The sequence below is a fragment of the Lissotriton helveticus genome, chromosome 8 (assembly GCF_964261635.1).
Source record: "Lissotriton helveticus chromosome 8, aLisHel1.1, whole genome shotgun sequence".
NCBI lineage: Eukaryota > Metazoa > Chordata > Amphibia > Caudata > Salamandridae > Lissotriton > Lissotriton helveticus.
Genome location: NC_136069.1, coordinates 71,655,270 through 71,676,344, shown reverse-complemented (window position 1 = coordinate 71,676,344; position 21,075 = coordinate 71,655,270). Strand labels below are relative to the sequence as shown.

General features: G+C 47.1%; 1 protein-coding gene across 3 annotated transcripts in view; it reads left to right on the top strand.

The window, feature by feature from the left end:
• NR1I2 (nuclear receptor subfamily 1 group I member 2) overlaps positions 1–21,075 on the top strand; it is a 363,371-nt gene that overhangs the window by 320,742 nt on the left and 21,554 nt on the right. For all 3 annotated transcript variants that reach the window (XM_078656650.1, XM_078656652.1, XM_078656653.1), the window contains one exon: positions 5,312–5,417. In XM_078656650.1, the coding sequence (XP_078512776.1) occupies positions 5,312–5,417 (106 nt within the window). The remainder of the gene's footprint in view (positions 1–5,311; positions 5,418–21,075) is intronic.

The window sequence follows — 21,075 nt, the reverse complement described above, 5'->3', positions numbered from 1 at the left end:
CCTCACAGTTCCTGGAAAAGCCCACTGTGGAGGGGTGAGCATGCTCGGGACAACCTATTCACAGCACGTGAATGCCATGTGCAACTCATTAAATCCTTACGCTTCTTAGATTAGAAGGCATATCCTGCTAGGCACGCACATGGATGCGGAGAAGTTTGGGTTGATGCATGGGTGGCTGATGCAACAAGATTCCGTCACCACTCCCACAGCTGCCATTTGCCTTTCCCTGGGTGATATAGCATACTCCCAGGAAGCCATAAACACCGCATTTTGCATCTACTATTTCTGCTGAAATTCCGTGACAGCCTCATGATGCAGTCTTTTTCTACTCAGTCACCCTACCGGTGGTGCCTGCAATGCATACTCTCTGTAGACTGACTTATCAGAGAACAAGAAATCCGTAGCACCAGAACTGACTCTCCAACTTGCAAACCTCAGGCGTGCACGGGCTGGCAAATGAATTTTATAAGGCCTATGAGGACCTACTGGTCACAAAGTTGGCAGAAAGTGTACAACTCCACCCTGGATGCCAGAATAAGGTCCATCTGGTCTCTTTCCCCAAAATGGTCATGTTGGACAACGATTATAAGACCCTAAGCAAAATGCTAGTGATGAGACTAATGGAAGCAATGGTTCGGCCTGGTCCACCCTGATCAAAATGTCTTTACATATGGCAGGTCCACCTTCTTCAATATGCACAGGTTACACAGGCTCCTCGAGGAGGCACCACTACTTTGGCCCTCTTCAGCTTGACTGGTGTTGGTTTTAGAAAAGGCCTTTGATTTTCTACACTGGGAATATATGTGCATGATGCTAAGTAGGGTCGGCCTGGGGACAGGTAGGTAAGTGCCCAGACATCTCTTTTGCTTCAGTGGGACCTTGACCTCACCTTGCCCTTCTGACTGTATTGGTGTCTGTCTTGTGCTATTTTCCCTGTTGGCTGCTTGTTCTGCCACGAATCAGTAACAACTCTTTCCTTGTTTTTGCCATCTGTTCTATCTGCCCCAGTCTCTGTTAAGCTGCTACCTTTTGTACCCCTTGTTCCTCTCAACAGCTTCTTTTTAATTTGTTTGTACTCTGTTTTACATCTTGGTCTCTCCTGTCAGTTTTTGCCCTCCAACTTGCTCCTCTGATCATGTTTTCTTGCCTTGCTTCTCCCACCAAACATTCTTGCTCTCCCCGCTGGACTTTTCTGCTCTTGCTGAGCCCATACACCACCCCCTGCACTCCTCCAACTCTCCATGGTCCTACAGGACAATAGTGCCAGGAGTGGTTCAGGCCCCAGCGGGCAGCGCAGCGGGCATGCTGCCTGTGCACCAAATGCAAGCCCATCTGCGCCCCGTCTGCACCTTGACCACACCCATTGCTAAGAACCCTAGTCAAAACGCCACCCGCAGCTACACCACCAACAAGCTCCACCTGCCACCGCTGCCCTCAAGACCTGGCTGCTCAAAAACACCTTTGGGACCTGCAAGCGCCTGGATACCCTACAGAGTGATTAGCTGCACTTTATAAATCCTAATTGATTTAGCAACGCTCCAAGCCGGCTGCTGGAACAACCCTACCAACGAACTCATCAACAGCAAAAACAACTTTCATATCTTATCTTATCTTAACAAGGTTTTATAAAGCGCTCGCACACCCTGAGGTTTCATGGCGCTGGCCAACAAGCGCTATATGACTACAAATTGGGCGGCTAAGAAGAGTTAGGCCATGGATTGAGCAAACAGCCAAGTTTTAAGATGCCTTCTAAACGGAAGGAGGGTGGTAGAGGAACGGATTTCCAGGGGAAGGGAATTCCAGAGTTTAGAAGCAAGGGTGGCGAATCTTCGCTCACCCTTGCGTTGGAACTTGAACCGAGGGACAGCAAAAAGTATTTGCGAAGCGGAACGTAGACTGCGGGAAGGAGTGTATCTGGGTAGGAGGTCTTGAATGAACTTTGGACTACGAGCATGCAGAGTCTTAAAAGCCATACAGGCCATTTTAAAAATAACACGCTGTGTGATAGGAAGCCAATGGAGTTGCCTCATTAACGGTCTGGCAGACTGCCAGCGCGGGAGTCGATATATAAGTCTGGCAGCCTGATTTTGGGCTATCTGCAGCCGCCTACTGAGGGCCGCAGGGAGGCCCAGGTAGATGGCGTTGGCGTAGTCTAAATGAGACAACACCAAGGCCATCACCACCTGGGTCAAGGCTGACTCTGTAAGCATCTGGCTGATCTTTTTTTATTTTACGGAGCTGAAGGAAACATGTAGCCCACCACCGAATTTACTTGAGGTTTTAATGATAAGTCTCTGTCGATAAGCACCCCCAGACTTTTGACCGAGTTGGATGGAGTGGGGTGGGCCTAGTTCGGATGGCCAATAATGTGGGCCCCAGAATAGCTGGCTTTTGCCAAAGAGGACCAGTTCCGTTTTATCCGGATTTAACTTCAATTGGTTACCATCCATCCAATGACGTATGTGGAGCATGGTTTTCTGAAATGAGTTGTTCGAGTCAAATGAATTGTCGATTGTGAAAGTGAGTTGCAGATCTGCGTAATTAAAGGTGGTGACTTTGAAGGTTTTAAGAGACTGAAGCAGGGGAAGCAAATACCATTTAAAATTGGATCACCTCCTGTGCTAATAACCTGCTACCCTGAAAAAACACCGAACGCAAAAGATCCAACAAACAAGCTGGCTGGTACAACTCTGACCTCCGAGTCCTTCAGAGTTTGCAAACAACTCGAAAACAAATGGAGAACCCCCCGGTGGAACCACCGCAAGAAACACCTACAAGGCTGTACTTGGACAGTATCACCATCAAGTGAAAGAGACCACGAAAAAGGCCCTGACCCTGAAAATCAAATCTAGCTCCAACCACTGCAAGGAACTTTTTGCCATCGTCAAGGAATTCACCAACCCAACAGCTGCAATCAGCATCATCACCCCTACATAAGAACTCTGTAACTACTTCTTCGACTTCACTGAAAAAATTACCACGATCTACAACAACTTCGAATTCCCAGCCTCCTTCTCTGCCGCCTCCCCCCCCCCAGTCGACCTTCCCAGCTTGCTAACCTCATCAACCAAAGACTCCCAACTGACAGCATGGAACCCTCTATCCATCGAGGACAGTGCGGCAATAATGAAGAAAGTCCGACAGTCCACTCAGGGGCGCCCACATATCCCTGCCCCCACCATATCTACAACCTGGGAAGGGGCGCGTTCAGCGTTGCACTCACCTCCTTCATCAACAACTTGCTCAAGAAAGCCACCTTTCCAGATAGCTGAAAACATGTCAACTTCACCACCCTCCTCAAAAAACTCTCAGCTGATCCCCAACTACTCCGCAGCTACCAACCAATCCCACTGCTCCCCTTCCCAGCCAAAGTCATCGAGAAGACCATTAACAGACAATTCTCTAACCACCTAGAATGCCACAAACTTCTTGACGACTTAGAATCAGGATTCCAAAACAACCACACTACTGAAACAGCCTTAATCACAGCCACAGATGACATACACACCAATTGACTGTGGACAGACCACCACCCTCATCCTCCTTGACCTCTCCACTGCTTTTCCACACTGTCTCCCACCACACATGCCTCTCCAGATGATACACACCGAGAATACAAGAAGCAGCACTCAAATGGTAGCCTCCTTCCTTTATAGTCCAACTAGCAGCCCGTCCCGACCTTGTCCGGGAGCAATCAGGCTTCCCCGACCCCCGCCTGCCCCGACATGACCCCCGCCTCCTCCGACATTGCCCAGCAGCCCGGGCCCCCGGCCGCTCCGTCCCCCGCCTGCCCCGACCCCCGCCTGCCCCGACATTGTCCCCCGGATGTCAGAAAGGCCCAGTGTTGAGGCGCTCTGCATAAATCTCCATGGCAGATGCTGTAAGTCCCCGTCCCCCGCCTGCCCCGACATTGTCCCCTGGAGCCTTTCCTCAGCCGATGTAAATTGTACCCTTCTGTTTTGTTGTAACTCCCCGTCTCCCGCCTGGCCCGAAATTGTCCCCCGGAGCCTTACCTCAGCCGATCTAAATTCTATCCTTCTGTTTTGGTGTAAGTCCCCGTCCCCCACCAGCTCCGACCCCCGCCTGCCCGACATTGTCCCCCGGAGCCTTACCTCAGCCGCCTCTCCTCAGTTCACCGCTCCTCCTCCTGTTTTGGTGTAAGTCCCCGTCCCCCGCCTTCCCCGACCCCCGCCTGCCCGACATTATCCCCCGGAGCCTTACCTTAGCCACCGCTCCTCATTTCACCGCTCCTCGCCGCTGGTCACCGTCCTTCCGCCGATCTGCTGCTAGTCACCTCCTCCCCGCGCCATGTCCGCCGCTCGTCACCGCTCCTCCCCCGCGCCATGTCCGCCGCTCCTCCTCACGCTCCTGGACGCCGCACCTCCCCGCGCTCCTGACGTCAGCACGCAGGTCGCGGCCGGCGCTACTTTGAGGGGACTACTTTTTTTATAATGTTAATTTTTTAAATAGAACGTATTTTTTTACTTTATATAGCCTATGTCCATCTGCACACCCTGAGGATTACAACGATGTATCGGGTGTGTGGATTGGCGCTGTGGTTCCAGAGTTTACCCGCCTCAAAGCCTCAAAGTTCTTCCTTTATAATAGTAGTATAGATTCCTGACCACATGTGAACCCCCGGTACTCTTTCAAAGAAAAACTTTCAGATTAAGACACGTCTATCATATCCAGTAGATCATTTCAATTTGTCTCCACAGATATTCAAGAGCTAAAACCTTGTGTTATCTAATTGATCAACCAGGATTTCAAAATTCAATAATCGCTATTTATTAGCAATATCAGTCAGAGATGCACATTGAGCTGAATGTTTATTGAAATGTGTGTCATGTTTCTGATGTCACTCTGAAAACCTTTTGATGTCCCACATTCATTCCTATTGAAGTAGTTCAATTACACTTTTTACGGAATTATACGTCGGAGTTCAGGCGAACCGACCCTCTGTGCTCATAATGTTTCTGTATCTGCAAGATGGGTGTCACGTGGGTGCCCTTAGGGTTAGCAACGGAATTAGTTCCCAAGCTTCTGCATGAGACCACTGTGATGTATCTAATATGATGACTGACCGTTGGAGATAAAGAATGCCTTTAGATTTTTCTAGCTTTGTCCTGTAGTGCTTGTATATGTCATCAGTCACTGTTCATTAACAGGGTTAGGTGTGTTGAAAAAATGTTTACAAATTAATCAGCAAACCAGATCAGTCACACTTTTAAAAAGTGTGAATAACATCACCATCAGAAGAACTCAGTAGTATGTGGTCATATCTTACCATAGGTGTTTCTTTACCTTATAGATCGCCCTGGTGTCAAACATAGTGAGAGGATTGACCAATTGCAGGAAATGTGTGCTCTGGCGCTGAAATCATATATCGACACCAGACGTCCACAGCATGAGAAGAAGTGAGTATGAATGGACTTTTACATGCTAATCGGGTTGGTCCTTAATTTTCAGTGTTTTGAAAAGAGAATAGTATCCATTCCATGCGACAGAACAGTTGCCCCGTATATAGATGTGTAGCTATAAATTACAGCTTTGCTCTTTACGAACCTTGAACCTTTTATTATAAAAATAACTTTGTCTTTAAATCTAGAAACTTTACAGAGTAGTCTCATTAATTTGCACATTTTAGTGCTCCTCAAAGTAAGACTCTCAAAGATGGCAGAAACGTTCAGTAAACTATGTCCCTCATACATGCTATAAATCCCATTGGACCAGGATTGTGTCAGGAGGATGTGTGTTAGGGTGGAAAAGTCCTCTGCATGGTGACGACCTGTCCCCCTGCTCCGAGTACCCAACTGTACTGTTGTCTGGAACCGTAATTCAGATTTTTTGTTGTTGTCATAGGTGAACATAGAGTATACATGTGCGCCATGACATAGGCCTGTCTCAGATTGCGGTCTTGTTGGACCCGGGGGAAGGGAGCGCCCGAAGCGCTACCCTCATAGTGATGGAAGGCTACTGCCTTCAGCAGGAGTTGTGTTACAGCAAACAAATGATGGACGGAATGCTGACAATGCAAACATTCTCCCCCAGTCAAAAGATCTGGGTTAAGTCCATCTTTTACCCACTACGCCGCCCCAGTTTGGACCCAGCCATATGCATATCAGTCTTGACCCTGTGCCCCATGGGATCAGTCCAGACAGAACTGCCAGGCCAGGTCCTCCCTGGACTGTAAACCAGCATCCTGGGACCGGTTTCAGGGTATGTCACCCTTCAGCCAGGCTAGCTTGAATCCAGTGGCACAGTGAGCAAGGGACCCACGTCTGGGAATACCCATCCCACTTAGCGCAAGAAAGCAAAAACACACAATGTCCATCAACCGTTGTTTTTGCATTTGTCACCCCGAGTGGCGAATGGCTTGGTGCCACTGGATTCAAGCTAGCCTAGCTGAAGAAGGTTGACATACCCTAAAACTGGTCCCAGGATGCTTGTTTCCGGTCCAAGGAGGACCTGGCTTGGCAGTTCGGTCTGGACTGTTCCCATGAGGCACAGGCTCCAGACTGATTTGCATATGGCTGGGTCTAACCTGGGGTGGCATGGTGAGCAAAATAACAATGGATTTAACCCAGATCTCTTGACTGGGGGTGAATGTATGATTCATTCAGCATTCCGTCCATCATTTGTTTGCGTCGCACATTCAGCAGGACTTGAGCAGCATTAGAGCTGTTGTGACGGGTCACTGTGTAGTGATCTGTAGTAATGAACAGGACCTTTACCCTCAGTCACTGGACTGAGGCCTGCAGGTTCACTCACATTTTTTAAAAAGGTCTGTTGCTTTGTGCTTAACTCACCCTTGACCTACATCATGTAAGATGTCCAGTGTTGCGCAGCATAGGAGTAGTGACTCTGTGTAGTTTTTACATGTACCTGGGAAGAGTACAGTACAAGGAGGGAGCAGTGCTGTGCAGTGCATGTGTGGTTAGTACATGTACTGGGAGTATTTATGCCTGAGCGCAGTACTTTACATAGGAGATGTAGCACAGCAAAATCATATGCTTGGGTGTATTTGTGCTTTATTGAAGTATAATACATGAAGGGAGAAATGTGCAGCATTCATATAGTGAATGTGTGTGTTAGCAGTGTGTTTGTAAATAGCACACACTGGTTGAAGATAGAAAAGCTTCAGTGCTGAGCACTGCGTGCAGATTGAGTGTGTGTACTGAATATATGTGTACATGTATGGGTACAATGCATGGGGTAACTTTACTGGATGCAAAGTATGCTGTGAATGTACACTGAGTGAGTGTGCCTGCAATGGTACGTTGTATGGAGGACTATGGGTTCCATTTTGGGAAGAAGAGGCCTGCCTGGTGAAGACTGAGAGAAATTGCCCCAGACACATTTGTGTGTTGCTGCATTCCTGTGAGCTGGGTGGGACACACTGGAGGGAAAAGGAAGAGACTCCCTTTAGTCTTCAGAAGACTGCTCTGTGATTCAGTGCTAGGTCACAAGGGAGGGGCCTGGACACATCTCAGGAAGTGAGATGAAGCTAATAAGGGAATCATAAAGAATAAGGTTGGGGGTCTGGGATTAACCTTTTGATGGACCTATTACTGTTGCTGGCATCCAGGTGTCAACTCTGGACACTCCCATGAATTGTGTTGAGGACAATCGGCTTAGGATTCGTGCCTGCTGTGTCAGACCTCTTTCATAAAGGGAGATGAAAAGTGCCCACTTCAAAAGAAGCAGAACCCTAACATAAAACTTCAAAGACCCAGACCCTAAATCACATTTGGTGTATGGAAAAGGGGAGATTCGATCTCCAAAAATGTAATCTTCTAAGCAGCCAGACAGGCTGTGTGAGAAGGGGAAGCTCAGCAAGACTTTTGCCTGTGACCTGGACTGGAGACCAAGGCCTGCTAGTCACCTTGCTGGGTGAGGGGACATCACCCAGGAAAACCAAGATCACTTAACCTGGAGCACCAGTGCATACCAAAATCAATGACTAAGAATTTATTAATAAAGAATTTTTTGGCTTCCAATTTGAACGCAGTCGTTGAAGAGATTCGGCCTACTTCTGGTGGAAGAGAGTTCCATATCTTTAGGGCAGCGCTGGAGAAGGCTCTGTGACAAGTTGTCTTTTTTCTAAGAATGAGTGGTTTCAAGAAAGAACACAAAAATGAAGGGGCGAGACCTAGCTTTGTACTCTCAAAGTAGGACTCCACCTAGGGCTGCCACCTTTCCAAGAGAAAAAATACCGGCCATTTATTGTTGCATTTATTGTTGTTTTAAGGGTCTGCATTGGCTGGGACGTGATACTAAATACGACTTTAAATAACTAGCAAGCCAGTAGGGCCAGTGAGAACACTTGGCTTTGTCAGTGTTTGTTGGAAACAGGATCCCTGGCTGGCCAGGGCTTTCGCCAAAGTCAGTCAGAGACCCCCACCTCCAAGGTCAGGGCAAGGGAGTTACACGCCAAGATAGCCCCTGCTCACCCTCTAGGTAACGTGGCGCGAGCAGCAAGGCTAAACTTGGAGGCGATGTGAGTTAAGTATTTGCGCCCGCACCCCAGCAACAACACCCAAAGGCCCACCACAAAGGAAACTCCACACAAGGTTATATAAAAATAGCCTTTGTATTATAATAAAAACACATTAGATGAAACACAGACTGTTACAGTGTGCCAACAGGCACGGGCAGAATTTACAAGGGATTATGTACAGGACAGGGCCACCTGGACCACTGTCAGGGGTATGCACTTTTTAGAACTTAGCACTTGTAGAAATAATAACTCTGTAGGAATAATACTCAGCACATAAATCATATAAGGACTGTAGCATCAAAATAACACATGTAGCACACACAACCAGGACTTCCTGGTAAAGGGTAAATACCTCCTACGTAACCCTAACCACTCTAGGAAAATCACGCAGGGAACTAGGACCTTAATATCAGGACCTATGGAAGGAAAAGCAATCACCTAAGCATCAACACATAGCAAAGGGAAAGAAGAGCAAGACACATGATGCATCTATACATTCAGAGGTGTAGCAATAACCATTGCGCAGAAATCACATTTAGCACGTAAATCATAAATGCGCCAGAATCACATGGCACAACACTAGAACTGTCCCTTAGGCCAACTGGCCTCACAAGGGCTGTAATGCCCTTAGTCCACAATGTCAGGCAGGCTGCGCAGGCAGCCAAGAACACAAGCCTAAACGTGGCAGTTGCCCACAAAGTGCTGGGCAACTGGTGTAGCAATGATGATGCCACCGTTGGAGCCTCGTGGGCTCAAGAACACAGGATGGCACCCAGGAGCCTCTCTGGGGCTCTAAAACAGATGTGGGCTGCGAGCCTCTCTGGGCTCGTGAACAAAGACTGCGGGGCGAAACACCGCGTGGGAGCCTCGGGGCTCTGGACAAAGAACTGGCCCTCCTGAGCCTCTCAGGGCTCGTAAAACAAGGAGCTGGCACTCGAGCCTCGCAGGCTCGTAAACCCAACTGCGCCACTGCTGAGCCTCTCGGGGCTCTGAATCAAATAGGGGCGGGAGCCTCTCGGGCTCGGAAAACACACATTGCCACCAGGAGCCTCGGGTCTCCAAGCACCAGAAATGCGGGGTTGTTGGAGTCCCTCACGGGGGACTCAGGAACACAGAATGCCCACGGTCGTCGGAGCGGCCCTACAGAAATGCGGCCATCGGAAGAGTCCCCCCCTCTGGGGACTCAAGACACAAGATGCCCATGACAGAGACGCGACCGGGGGCACGCCAGCACTCACCAGAGACTTCGGGAGGCGGTGTCTCCTCGCGGCGTCGGCTCTTCTCGGCTGGGCTTCTCCTCTCCCTCGGGAACCTCGGCAGGCTGTTTCCTGCTTCTCCGGCCTCCCCGCAGCCAATCACCGCACAGGTCGCCCGGCGAGCCTCCCGCACCCTCCACCAATGGCAGCGTGGCTCCCGGGTGACGTCAGCGGCTGCTCCTTCGGCGTCTCCTCTGCCCTGGGGCTGCGGCGGTGATGCGGGGCGGAAGAGGGGTAGGCTCCCTCGATGAACTTGTGAATCTGCGGCGTGTGCAGCCGCGAAAGGAAAATAAAAGCACTACCAAGCGCTTTAAGCAAAGTCAAGCGCTCCCAGGTGCCAGGGGACAAAATAAAGCGCTCACAGCGCTATGGGCCAAATAAATCGCTCTCAAGCGCTGTGCAAGGAATCACAGCGCTCCCCAGTGCTGAAGGACAAGAGAGCAGCGCTTCCAGCGCTATATGCACAGCCAAAGCTCCAGCAGGGTCTGGAGGCAGGCAGGGGGGCAAGGCTGGGCCCAGAGCCAGCTCACTGGGTCTCCAGGCAGGGAGACAGTCCAAGTGGCGGTCCTCCTGGCCCCAGCAACAGCAGCAGCCCCCTCAGGATCCTGGAACAGAACAGAACAACTTGTAAGGGGACACAGCCCCTTCTTATACTAAGAAAACCTTTGTCTCAGGGTGCAGGGTGGGGGGAAACCAGTCGCAGCTGGTTTTGGAGCACCCTTGATGGCCCAACCGCCCCTTTCATTCACTGGGGAGGCCAGGGTTGTTAGACGCACCACAGGGGGGCGGAGCCAGCATTGTGTGGGAAAAGCCCAGCCTCATCAGGAACCAGGTGCAGCCCTCCCTCACATCACTCATGCTGATCTCTCCACTCACTCCTGGGCAGACCCATCCAGACTTCCTGGAGCCAGGCTTGCCAGCCAGCTCCAGCCAATCACGCTCCAGCACCCTCACTGCACACACACATCAATGTCTAGAAGTGGCACTTCCCCACTAGACACATACAAGCCGCACATGCCATCGCGCAGCATTCACTCTCACGAGTTCACACATACCAAACTCGAGCCTGCACTCCCCACACATCAGGAACTAACATGGACACACACATTCCCCATGCATTCCTATGGGAGGGCAGGCCAGCCATACTACACGCACGCACTTTTACTCTGGGACACAGGGAAAAGTGTGCAGAGACCCAAAAATCACTACCACCAATTCACAAGTACAAGCAAAAAGTTTAGGGGTGAACCCGCCAGAAGGGCCAAGTCCAACAATGTTTTATTACCCATAAAGCACTACTGCCTCTGGTGCAGATTCCCAGCCAGAATAGAGTCTTAGTGGAGATCCTGGCCTGCACCTTGGTCCCTGTTAGGATCTGCTCTCTTTTCTTCAGAGGTCTCTTGGTACATGCACCATTCCTGTCTTTGACTAAAAGCTTCCGTGTCGAGAGCATCACCAGGAACTTGTGCATGATTCGCTGTTGGCATCTACGTTGAGCGCTCCTTTCTCATGGTCCAGGGTTGGATGCTGCAGCCCATAGAGAACCATGAAAACGCCTCATAACTTCTAATGATCCAATTCTTTCAGGAGGTCTGCACCAAAGGAAGCAATAGAGTTTGGAGCCCTCAGACTAGGACGTCTCATCCCAGAAACGAAAGGAGACCTGAGGTTTTCCGGTCCTGACGGGTGTCTTGCTTCAGGGGACAAAGAAGAACTTGTCTCCCTCAATGGCCTAGGAGTAAAGGGAAGGCCTCGGAGCAGAGACCCAAGTATCAGTCAGTGGCCAAGATGGAGCAGATGCTCCATGAATTCTCCTTATTTCATTCAGTCTAGAATTACTTCAGTGGATGACAATACTATGTTTAACGAACATGGAGGTAACATGATCAGTAAGATTGGTGGGGGGTGGGAGCTGCACATTTTCCAACCATCATGCTGGCATATCATATTAAGATATATGAGAAGCAAGGAATGAGGGGAGCTTAAGAGTCGGGGAGAGAAGGACAGATTGCTTGAGATATTTAAAACACAATATTTTGCAAAATAAGCAATGCTTTTGAAGATCCTCAAAAGAGAGCATGTTTGTGTTTTGTTCTGTGTGTATGTAAAAATCCCAGGTGAAATCCAACAGATACCGCAGCATACCGGACTAAAAGTGCCTGTACTGAACTACTTACTAAATAATACATTTATTAGAGTGGTACATTACTCCAACCCCATCCCCGAAGCTATGCACCTCCTAATGAGAAATCAGGAAGCTCAACATAGTGGCTTTTGACTCAAAGGTGCAGACTTCCATGTTTTGTACAGACTTCTCACGCCACGTAAAGAACTCTTGTCCTTCGGATTCTGAGACCACTTCAGCTGACCATGGAAGTTTTTGTAATTCCTCCCCAGGAACCCTTATAAATGTAGACTGAAGAAACCTATATGGCTTTGATAGAGCGCGCGAGGTCACCCAGCCAATGATTTCGCCGTTTCCGGCTTCCGGGCCCATATACTTTCAATTCACACTATTCATTGACCAGGCGACTTCACGGGCTGCTACCAATTGTATGTGTTCCCTACTGTTATTACTCAGTGTACCCGACTTACCATCCACCGACACGGGTACCTATGACTTCAATGGATCAGGGGCCTAGCTGTAAAAGGAAAGGCAACAAATGCAATTTCAAATGACATTCAATACTGTTGGAAATGACCACGGACAACTGGAAGTTTTAAAATGTTTATCTAAAGTTCGTTTTCTGAAAGCATGAGATTTACAAGAATAAGGCAATCGATAATCAGGATAATGAAAAGTACATAACTATAGAGAAATAAAGTCAGGGTAATCATTAAAATGCAATAATGAGATGCAAAGGAAATATGCTATGCATTCAAGGCAGGAATTCTTTAGAAAATCTAAGTAAGGTCGTTCTAGACCATATCAGAAAATGACAAACAGCAATGCAAAATATGATTTCTAAAAGATAGGGTAACATGGGAACATATCAAGAAAATTATGCAAATGACTTTACGTTTCAATAGTTTGCGGTAAAAGCATGGAAAAATCAACATATGCAAGATGTCTTTTATTAAAGCAAAAGACTGAAATATAGAAAGGTGCAAGTTTTAAGGAACTTAGAGCAGTATTTACCTAGACTGGTGTGGAAACCAAACCCTGGCCACGGGTCAGTTAAGGACAGGAAACCCTCAAGGAAGGATTCCCCTCAAAGGACAGCAGGTGCAGAATGGACACCCAGGACAGGACAGGATACCCTCAGATTAGGAATCAGGACAGGACCTCAGGACAGGACAGCAAACCCTCAGGACAGGACCGCTCAGGACAGGACCACACCCGCAGTTTGGAAGCAACGCCTGCGTTCCACCCTCTCTGCAACTATCGATTAAGACCCCGATTGGGTCAGCGAACTCCCAGCAAAGTGCTTCGCCAGCACTTTAAGGTTCAGTAAAACCTTAGTCTATGGTCAATTTCGGACAGAGTGCTCCGCAGCGCTCTGTATCTTCAGTCACCTATTGAGTACGATGGGTCAGTGACAGGTCAGCTAAACCAGACAAGTCGGACAATTCCCTAGGTGAACCCAGGGTAGATCTACTGTTTTGGGACAGGGTACCACCCCCCAAATGTTGCAAAGTGTCAGAATCCCCAATTTCGATTGGTCCTAAGGTAGGCTTTGGGTAACACACCAATCATATCAGTCTATTTAGATGCTACATTTACATATTTGGGTACCGCCTAGCGAGATTGGGGTTCCCATGAGAATTTGTGCAGAAATACAATGGCAAGTTAACAATGTAACACATGAGGAGCAACAATTCTCCGTTCTCGTAGCGCAGAGGTGGCTTTCCCAGGCGCATCTTGACTGTGGCTGCCAGCTGGCTGAGTTCCACTGCCCAAAGTTGCCACCTTTCAGTGCTCCCTGGTCATGCGCAGAAGAGACAGTCAATATGGCTCCCAATCAGTTTGGACCCCCATTCCCCGCGGTACATGAAAAGTAAGCGAGAACAAATTAATACACAAACATAACGTTCTGAAATCACATCACAGGGTTGTACTTTCAACTTATCATCATAAAATATACTTATGCAGTCTAAATGTTAGCTACATAGAAACGGTGACAAGAGCAGTGGCACGAGCAGTACCACATTATGGGCCAAGCTATGTATTACGCATGCGCATAATTTTCCCTCCAACTCTGCAGACGCGTCAGGACACGTGAGTGTAACTGACGCATGCGCAGTAACTAAATACAAGCGGCAGACATTTTAAATGACTCGAGTAAATTATTTTAGTAAAACACATAGGCAAGCGTCTGGAAACCTCGTTTAAACATAAAATGAACATTAGTAAGACGTACACTTATTACCTTGTTATACATAAACGAGGTTCATGACTTCGGCAAGGTCGCAAAATATGCGAAGCTTTGCTTCATCAATCCCCTCTTTGATGATATTTACTATCATCACAAAATAAATGGAACCAGATGCCAACTTTTCTTTCACACTTTATACAGTTCTATTTCTTCTAGCAATCGCTCCAGCTTTTCTCGTTCATTTTTGGTAGGGTGAGAATTCTTCACCTTTTTATAGATCTGATTATTCATCTCTTCTAATTCGAGCTCATCCACACTCGGTTTCACTCCTCTTGTATTTACTTCTCTCGCATTCACCTCATACTTCTTTGTGTGCTTGCGGCATTTGCAACAGACAAATATGAAAAATAGGATGAGACCTATAATTCCAATTGGCATTAGTACTTTGAGCAATAAGCCTTTACCTATACTAGCGAACCAATGACCTACATTTGAGAGACCATCTACCAGTCTCTTCCAGGCACTATCAACCTCGAGTGGTCTGAGTTCCTTTGCCAAATTAGTAATGTTTCTCACATATCTTTTGAGCTGCACACTTTTGTCCGGAATATAAGTGCAACAATGTTGCGCCTTCAACATCCGGCAGACTCCGCCCTCTTTTGCTAATAAGGTGTCAAGAGCAAGTCTGTTCTGCAAAACCATTGATCTGATCGCAACCATTTCAGTATTGACCAGCAGAAATCCATGAGCTGTCTCAGTCGACAACACATCCACTATAGTGGACAATTTACAAATTCTGTGAGTGTTCAGAACCACTCCCACTCCAGGTATCAGTGCACTGAAAATACTACCCATTATTTCACCTATGCTTTCTCTTTTACTACGCACTAAGCCATTAGTATTTTCACTGCTTCCAGCAACTCCATTCACATGGTATATTTTCGGGAAGACAATGCCAAAATAGCAACTTCCATACCAGTGATCCGGCAATTTGAAATAAGCCTTGTCCCCACAAATATAATAAATTCCGGGAAACACAGGCTCTGACCCATTTTTGAAACCCCAACCTCCAATAACCTTGTAATTATGTTCGCATTCACTGGAACCAATGAAAATGTTATTATAATAGCTAGTCTTCTCGCGGTGAAGACATAGCTTGCCTTTCTTTTCAAAATCCAGCAACAGAGCAGGACCCGCTCCACCAGTTGAGGTGCCTTCCATGTTCTCTGCCCACTTTGGCTTTTTCTGACTTTCGTCATTAGCCTTCTTTTGTATTTTAATTCTCCTTTTCTCTGCCATGTTTAGGAACATCTTTTCCTGCTCATGCAAAGAACAAGTCAAGTTATCTCTGTGTGCGTCCGCTATGTCAATGTTACCTATAGTCAGGAAATAATCTCCCATGTATCGTATTGCGTCACTTTTGGTATGTACAGGATTCAAGTTCCCACGTATAGGAAGCTCAGAAAAGATCACGTCATTATTAGAGTAATAGTACTGTAACGGTCCTCTTTTGTAAAATAAACTAGCTAAAATGCTACAGGAAATTCCGTATGTCAGCGGTAAGTGATGGTATGTCACGCCTTCAGCTACAGAAGTAGGTAGCTTCATGCAGACATAGCAATCTTCAATTTCCATAGTCTCTACATAGTGTATTAACAAGTTTGCGAAAACATTTAAGCGTGTCCTGTTTTTGATTCTATGATAATGTAGTTCTTCCTCATCTGATGCTTCTAAGTCTTGTTTTGTTTGTCTCAGTGCTCTCTCATGTCTAGCTACACTTTGTGTTGTCAGCTCTTCACTGTCAGTATTTACAATTTCAGTAGGGACAATATTAGTGTCTTTGCTTACAGCAAAGGGAATGAAAATTGTTAGTCCTATCCAGAGTAATATTAGGACAACTATACTACAGACACATACCTTGCAGCATGTTTTGCAACCGCTGCGACTAGGTCTACCATTCACGTTTGTATCAGACATTTTGGCTTTCAGAAGAAGTTTCTCGACCCCTCTTTGTGACTCTACACAAGTATCTTACTTTGTGCAAATTCACGGTGGCTCTTCTTCCTCTTCGTCAGAGTACTCAGGGACGGGCTCTCCGTCGCTTACGTCCGTGATATCGAGATCTTCAAGTTCTTCTAACACAAGTGTCCATTCAGGTGACTTGTACTTTTTGTTTTGTCTCTTTATCCGATCACTCCTTCTTTTGGAAGTGTCTTCTGGTTGTTCTGCTATACGAGCACTTCTCCTTTCTTCTGCACGTTTTTCTTCTACTGTTTTTATTCTCAATCTCAATTTCTTTATGTATTTAGGCTCAAGATGCTTTCTTTTCTTAAGTCTTTTGGTTGGTACTTGGACTTCGTTTTCTCCTCTTGCCCTCTTATTTTCATTAGCTTGTGGCAATTCTGTTTCAGTTTCTTCTTCTTCTATCTGACTAATTCCAGGGCTAGCATCTGTTTCTTCTGCCTGGGTACTAATCTGGCCTTGTTCAGGTATACTGTGTGTTTGCTCTTCAAGTGTCTCTGACTCTGTTTCCTGAACACGTTCTTCTAATTCTATCTGATCCTGTTCAAGCACTTCGATCTCTGGACTTTCTTCTGCTCGAACTATTACACTATCTCTAGTCTGTCCCTTCCCGATATCAGGAGTCAGTGGAGGAGTATCAAACACTTGCTCTGTATCCTGCACTTGTTCAGTATCGGGCACTTGTTCAGTCTTATTCACTTGTTCTGTATCAACCACGTGCTCTGTCCCTGTCTGACCTTCTCCTTCCTCAGTTTTGATGTGAATCTCAAGATTCTGAGGCTCTTCGCCTATGCCTTGCTTTTCCTGACTAGTCCACTCTCTACCTTCCCAAAGTCTCTCATTTGTTCGAATAGGGTCTTCAGTGAGGTCAATCAATGGAATCCACTCTTCTGGCCATATGCTTGGCAGCTACTTCTGGCTCAGCTTCTTGGACCCCTTCAGCAGGCTGGGCTCCTGGTAGTTCGTTGTCAACTATTCTTGGGCCAACGTCTGCTGATTCTGCAGCTTGACTGGTACTGGGCTGTACATCGTCAGCTACTTCTGGCCTGGCTCCTGCAGAGTCCTCTGCTGGACGTCCTTCTGCTTCAGGCACTTCGTCTGGTGGTACCTTCTGGGTGTGGCTGGCGTGTACCCAGCGTGGAACTCCTGCACACTTTACTGCTGTGGTAGTTACCAGGATCACCTGACGTTTTTCTCCCCACCTTGGCTCCAGGCAGCTCTTCCGAGTATGCTTCTTTATCTTCACCCAGTCCCCCGGGACCAGTTTGTGGAGGGGAGTCGTTGGATTGAGGATGGCGTCTTCTCCGATCTGGCGAGAGATAGAACGCACTTGGTCACCCAATCTCTTGCAGTATTCAAGCACCAAATCATCAGTATTACTCAACAGTTTGCTTCCAGGTACCCATGCTTGTCTCATCACTCTTCCCATAATGATTTCATGGGGACTTAGGCCTGTTTTGCGGTCAGGAATACTTCGGAGTCCCATCAGGACCAAGGGCAGGGCCTTCACCCAGGTCAATTTAGTTGCATCACACAGTTTTGCTAGTCTGTTTTTGATAGTTCCATTTATTTGTTCCACTACTCCAGAAGCCTCTGGACGGTAGGCACAGTGAAGCTTCTGTGAAATTCCAAAGGCCTTACAGAGTTCGTCGATCACTTCATTATGAAAATGTGAGCCTTGGTCTGATTCAATAGTGACTGGAACCCCGAACCTAGGTATCAGTTCTTTTAATAAACACTTAGCTACTGTTTTTGCGTCATTTTGGGGAGTAGGGAAAGCTTCCACCCACTTTGAAAATAAACAGACCATGACAAGGACATATCGTTTCCCTTCACAACGGGGCATGGTGATGAAATCAACCTGTATCCTTACAAAGGGACCCCCGGACCTCCCAATTTTCCCCAGTTCCACTACAGTCTTTTTCCCTGGGTTCATCTTTTGACATGTCAGGCACCTCTGGCAGAGGGACTCTGCTACTTTCCTGAACTTTTTACTGTACCAAGTCTGTTGGAACACTAGAATCATGGCGTCCCTACCAATGTGTGATCCTTCATGTATCAACCTCGCCATTGTGCTAAGTAAGAGTCTAGGTAACACAGGCATACCAGTTGGACCTAAAATGACGCCATCCACACGTCTTGGTCTACACCCATCGTCCTTCCACTTCTCTCTTTCTTGCCAAGGTGCCGCCTGCTGCCACTCTTTCACTTCATCCCATGTAGGCACTTCCTCAAACACTTGAAGTTGGCAGCTGATTCCTGGCCCCCCTCGTTTTGGATTTACGATATACCGATCTCTTGCGCACCATTGGGCCACTCGATCAGCATAATCGTTCCCCAGTGATACCTTGTCCATGCTCTTCTTATGAGCAGCACATTTTACCACTGCCAGTTCCTTTGGTAACTGGATTGCCTCTAAAAGGTCTTGGACAACTTTTCCATTTCGAATAGGGGTACCTGATGAAGTCAGGAACTCCCTCTGTAGCCACAACTGGCCAAAGTCATGCACAACCCCATAACAGTACTGACTGTCAGTATACACCGTTATGCGTATGTTCTTCCCAATTTGGCAAGCTTTTATCATAGCAATCAATTCGGCTACTTGTGCAGACTTGATGTGATATAGATAACCTGCTTCCTCAATTTTCTCTAGGGACACTACTGCATAGGCAGCACTCAGGCCTCCTTGTTCATGCCTTAGACATGAACCATCTACAAATAGTTCTTTGTCATGCTCAGGCAATGGTGTTTCTTTTATGTCTGGGCGTGGCTTGGTATTGAATTCAGTTAGATCAATACAATCATGTTCATCATCCACCCCCCCTTCCATATCCTTCGGGTCGGGGAGTAAGGTGGCTGGGTTCAGAATACTGCACCTAACAATGTTTACATTTGCAGCACCCACAAGAATCCTCTCATATTTAGTCAGCCGACTAGGGGTGAGATACTGAGTTTTTGTTCTGGTCAACAAAATTACCACTCCATGCGGAACATACACAGTTACCGGATGTCCCATGACAATTGACTCACTCTGCTCTAAACTGGCACAGGTAGCAGCTACTGCTTTCAGACAACCTGGTAATCCAGCAGCCACTGGATCTAAGGTGGCAGAGAAGTATGCCACAGGCCTTCTTGTTGTGCCATGTTCTTGAGTTAGGACTGACAATGCGCAATTATCGCGAGTGTCACAGAATAGGGCAAACTCTTTGGAATAGTCTGGCATTCCCAGTGCAGGAGCAGTACACAGACAATCTCGTAGTTTGGTGAAGGCTGTTAAGCTTTCATCATCCCATTCTACAATTTCGGGTGTTCCTCTCTTAGTCATTTTTATCAAGGGCCTGGCTAGGACTGCAAATCCCAGAATCCACTGCCTGCAGTATCCTATCACACTCAGGAACATTCTTATTTCTTTCTGAGTACGGGGCAACTGCATCTTTTGAATTATTCTCACTCTTTCCGATGTCACTTTTCTGACACCTTTTTCTATCTGGTGCCCCAGATATTTCACCGATTTTGCACAAAACTGTAACTTGTCAGGGGACACTTTATGTCCTTTTTCACACAGGTGATTCAGTAGGGCAATGGTGTCAATCACACAATCCTTATGACTTTTAGACGCCACCAAGAGGTCGTCTATATATTGCACTAAGACAGAGTTCCCAGGTAGGACTAAAGTTTCCAAACATTTTTTCAAGATCTGATTAAAGATAGAGGGGCTCTCTGTATACCCCTGAGGGACCCGGTTCCAGCAATACACGTGACCTTCGAAGGCAAATGAGAAAAGAAATTTGCTATCTGGATGCAAAGGAATGGGAAAGAATGCATGACACAAATCTATCACAGTGAACCACTCAGCATCCCAGGGAATCTGATACAGAATCACTGCTGGATTCGGGACAATAGGGCAACAGGGGACTACTATTTTGTTGACTTTTCGTAGATCCTGTACTACTCTGTACTTGCCACTAGGCTTCTTAATGCCCATAATCGGAGAGTTACATGGGCTACTCATCACCTCCTGTATGATGTTTCCTTCTAACAATTTCTTTATTTCCACAGCAACACCAGCTTTCACTTCTGCATTCATCCTGTAGGGTTTAGTATTGGAGTATACTGCATTGTCCTTTATTGCTATCTGTATGGGGTCCACATTTTTCATCAACCCTACATCTTTCCCAGTAAAGTCCCACACCTCTGGCTTCACTGCTTCTTGTAGTTCTTGGGGTAAATCCTGCATGGTCATTCGTTTAATTTCCGAGTCAGGGCGGACTAACATTAATTTATAAATGCCGTCTTCATCTGGGGTCTGAATTTCAACACCCTTTGGTGTGCAAAAGATGGTACAGTTCATTTTGCACAGCAAATCACGTCCCAGCAAGTTCACTGGACTGGTGTCGCAAACGACAAATCTATGCATTTCCTTAAAGTTTCCAATTGAGATCTCCATGGGCTTGGTAACAGGAGTACTAATCAATTGATTAGATACACCCACTACTTGGATGGCTTCTCCTGAGAGGGGTAGGTTTGGAACGTCCACTGTTCTCACAGTAGAACGGGTAGCGCCAGTGTCCAACAGAAAGGTGACATCATTTCCGTCAACCTTTCCTTCAATGTATGGTCCGGACTGGTCTACCGGCAAGGAGGCGCCAAGTACGCACTCCTCGTCCTCCCCTCTCAGGCCCCGTCAGTACTGGTCATCACAAAGGAAGGTATCATTTAGAAGATACTGCGAAGTTGCTGCATTTCTGTTCTCATTGCTTTCCCAGACTTCTATCTCATCTCCCTCTGCCTGTTTTCCCCTATATACTTGCTTTGGTGCTCGGGGCACCTGAACTGTTTTTACCTGTGGTTGAGTCTTTCTTGGTCTCTCTTTCTGCGTCTGTGGAGTTAAATCAGGAGTTTTGGGGTTATCTTCGGGCAAGTAAGGACACTCGTTACGCCAGTGTCCAATTTCGCCGCACTGATGGCAGGGAAATTTCTT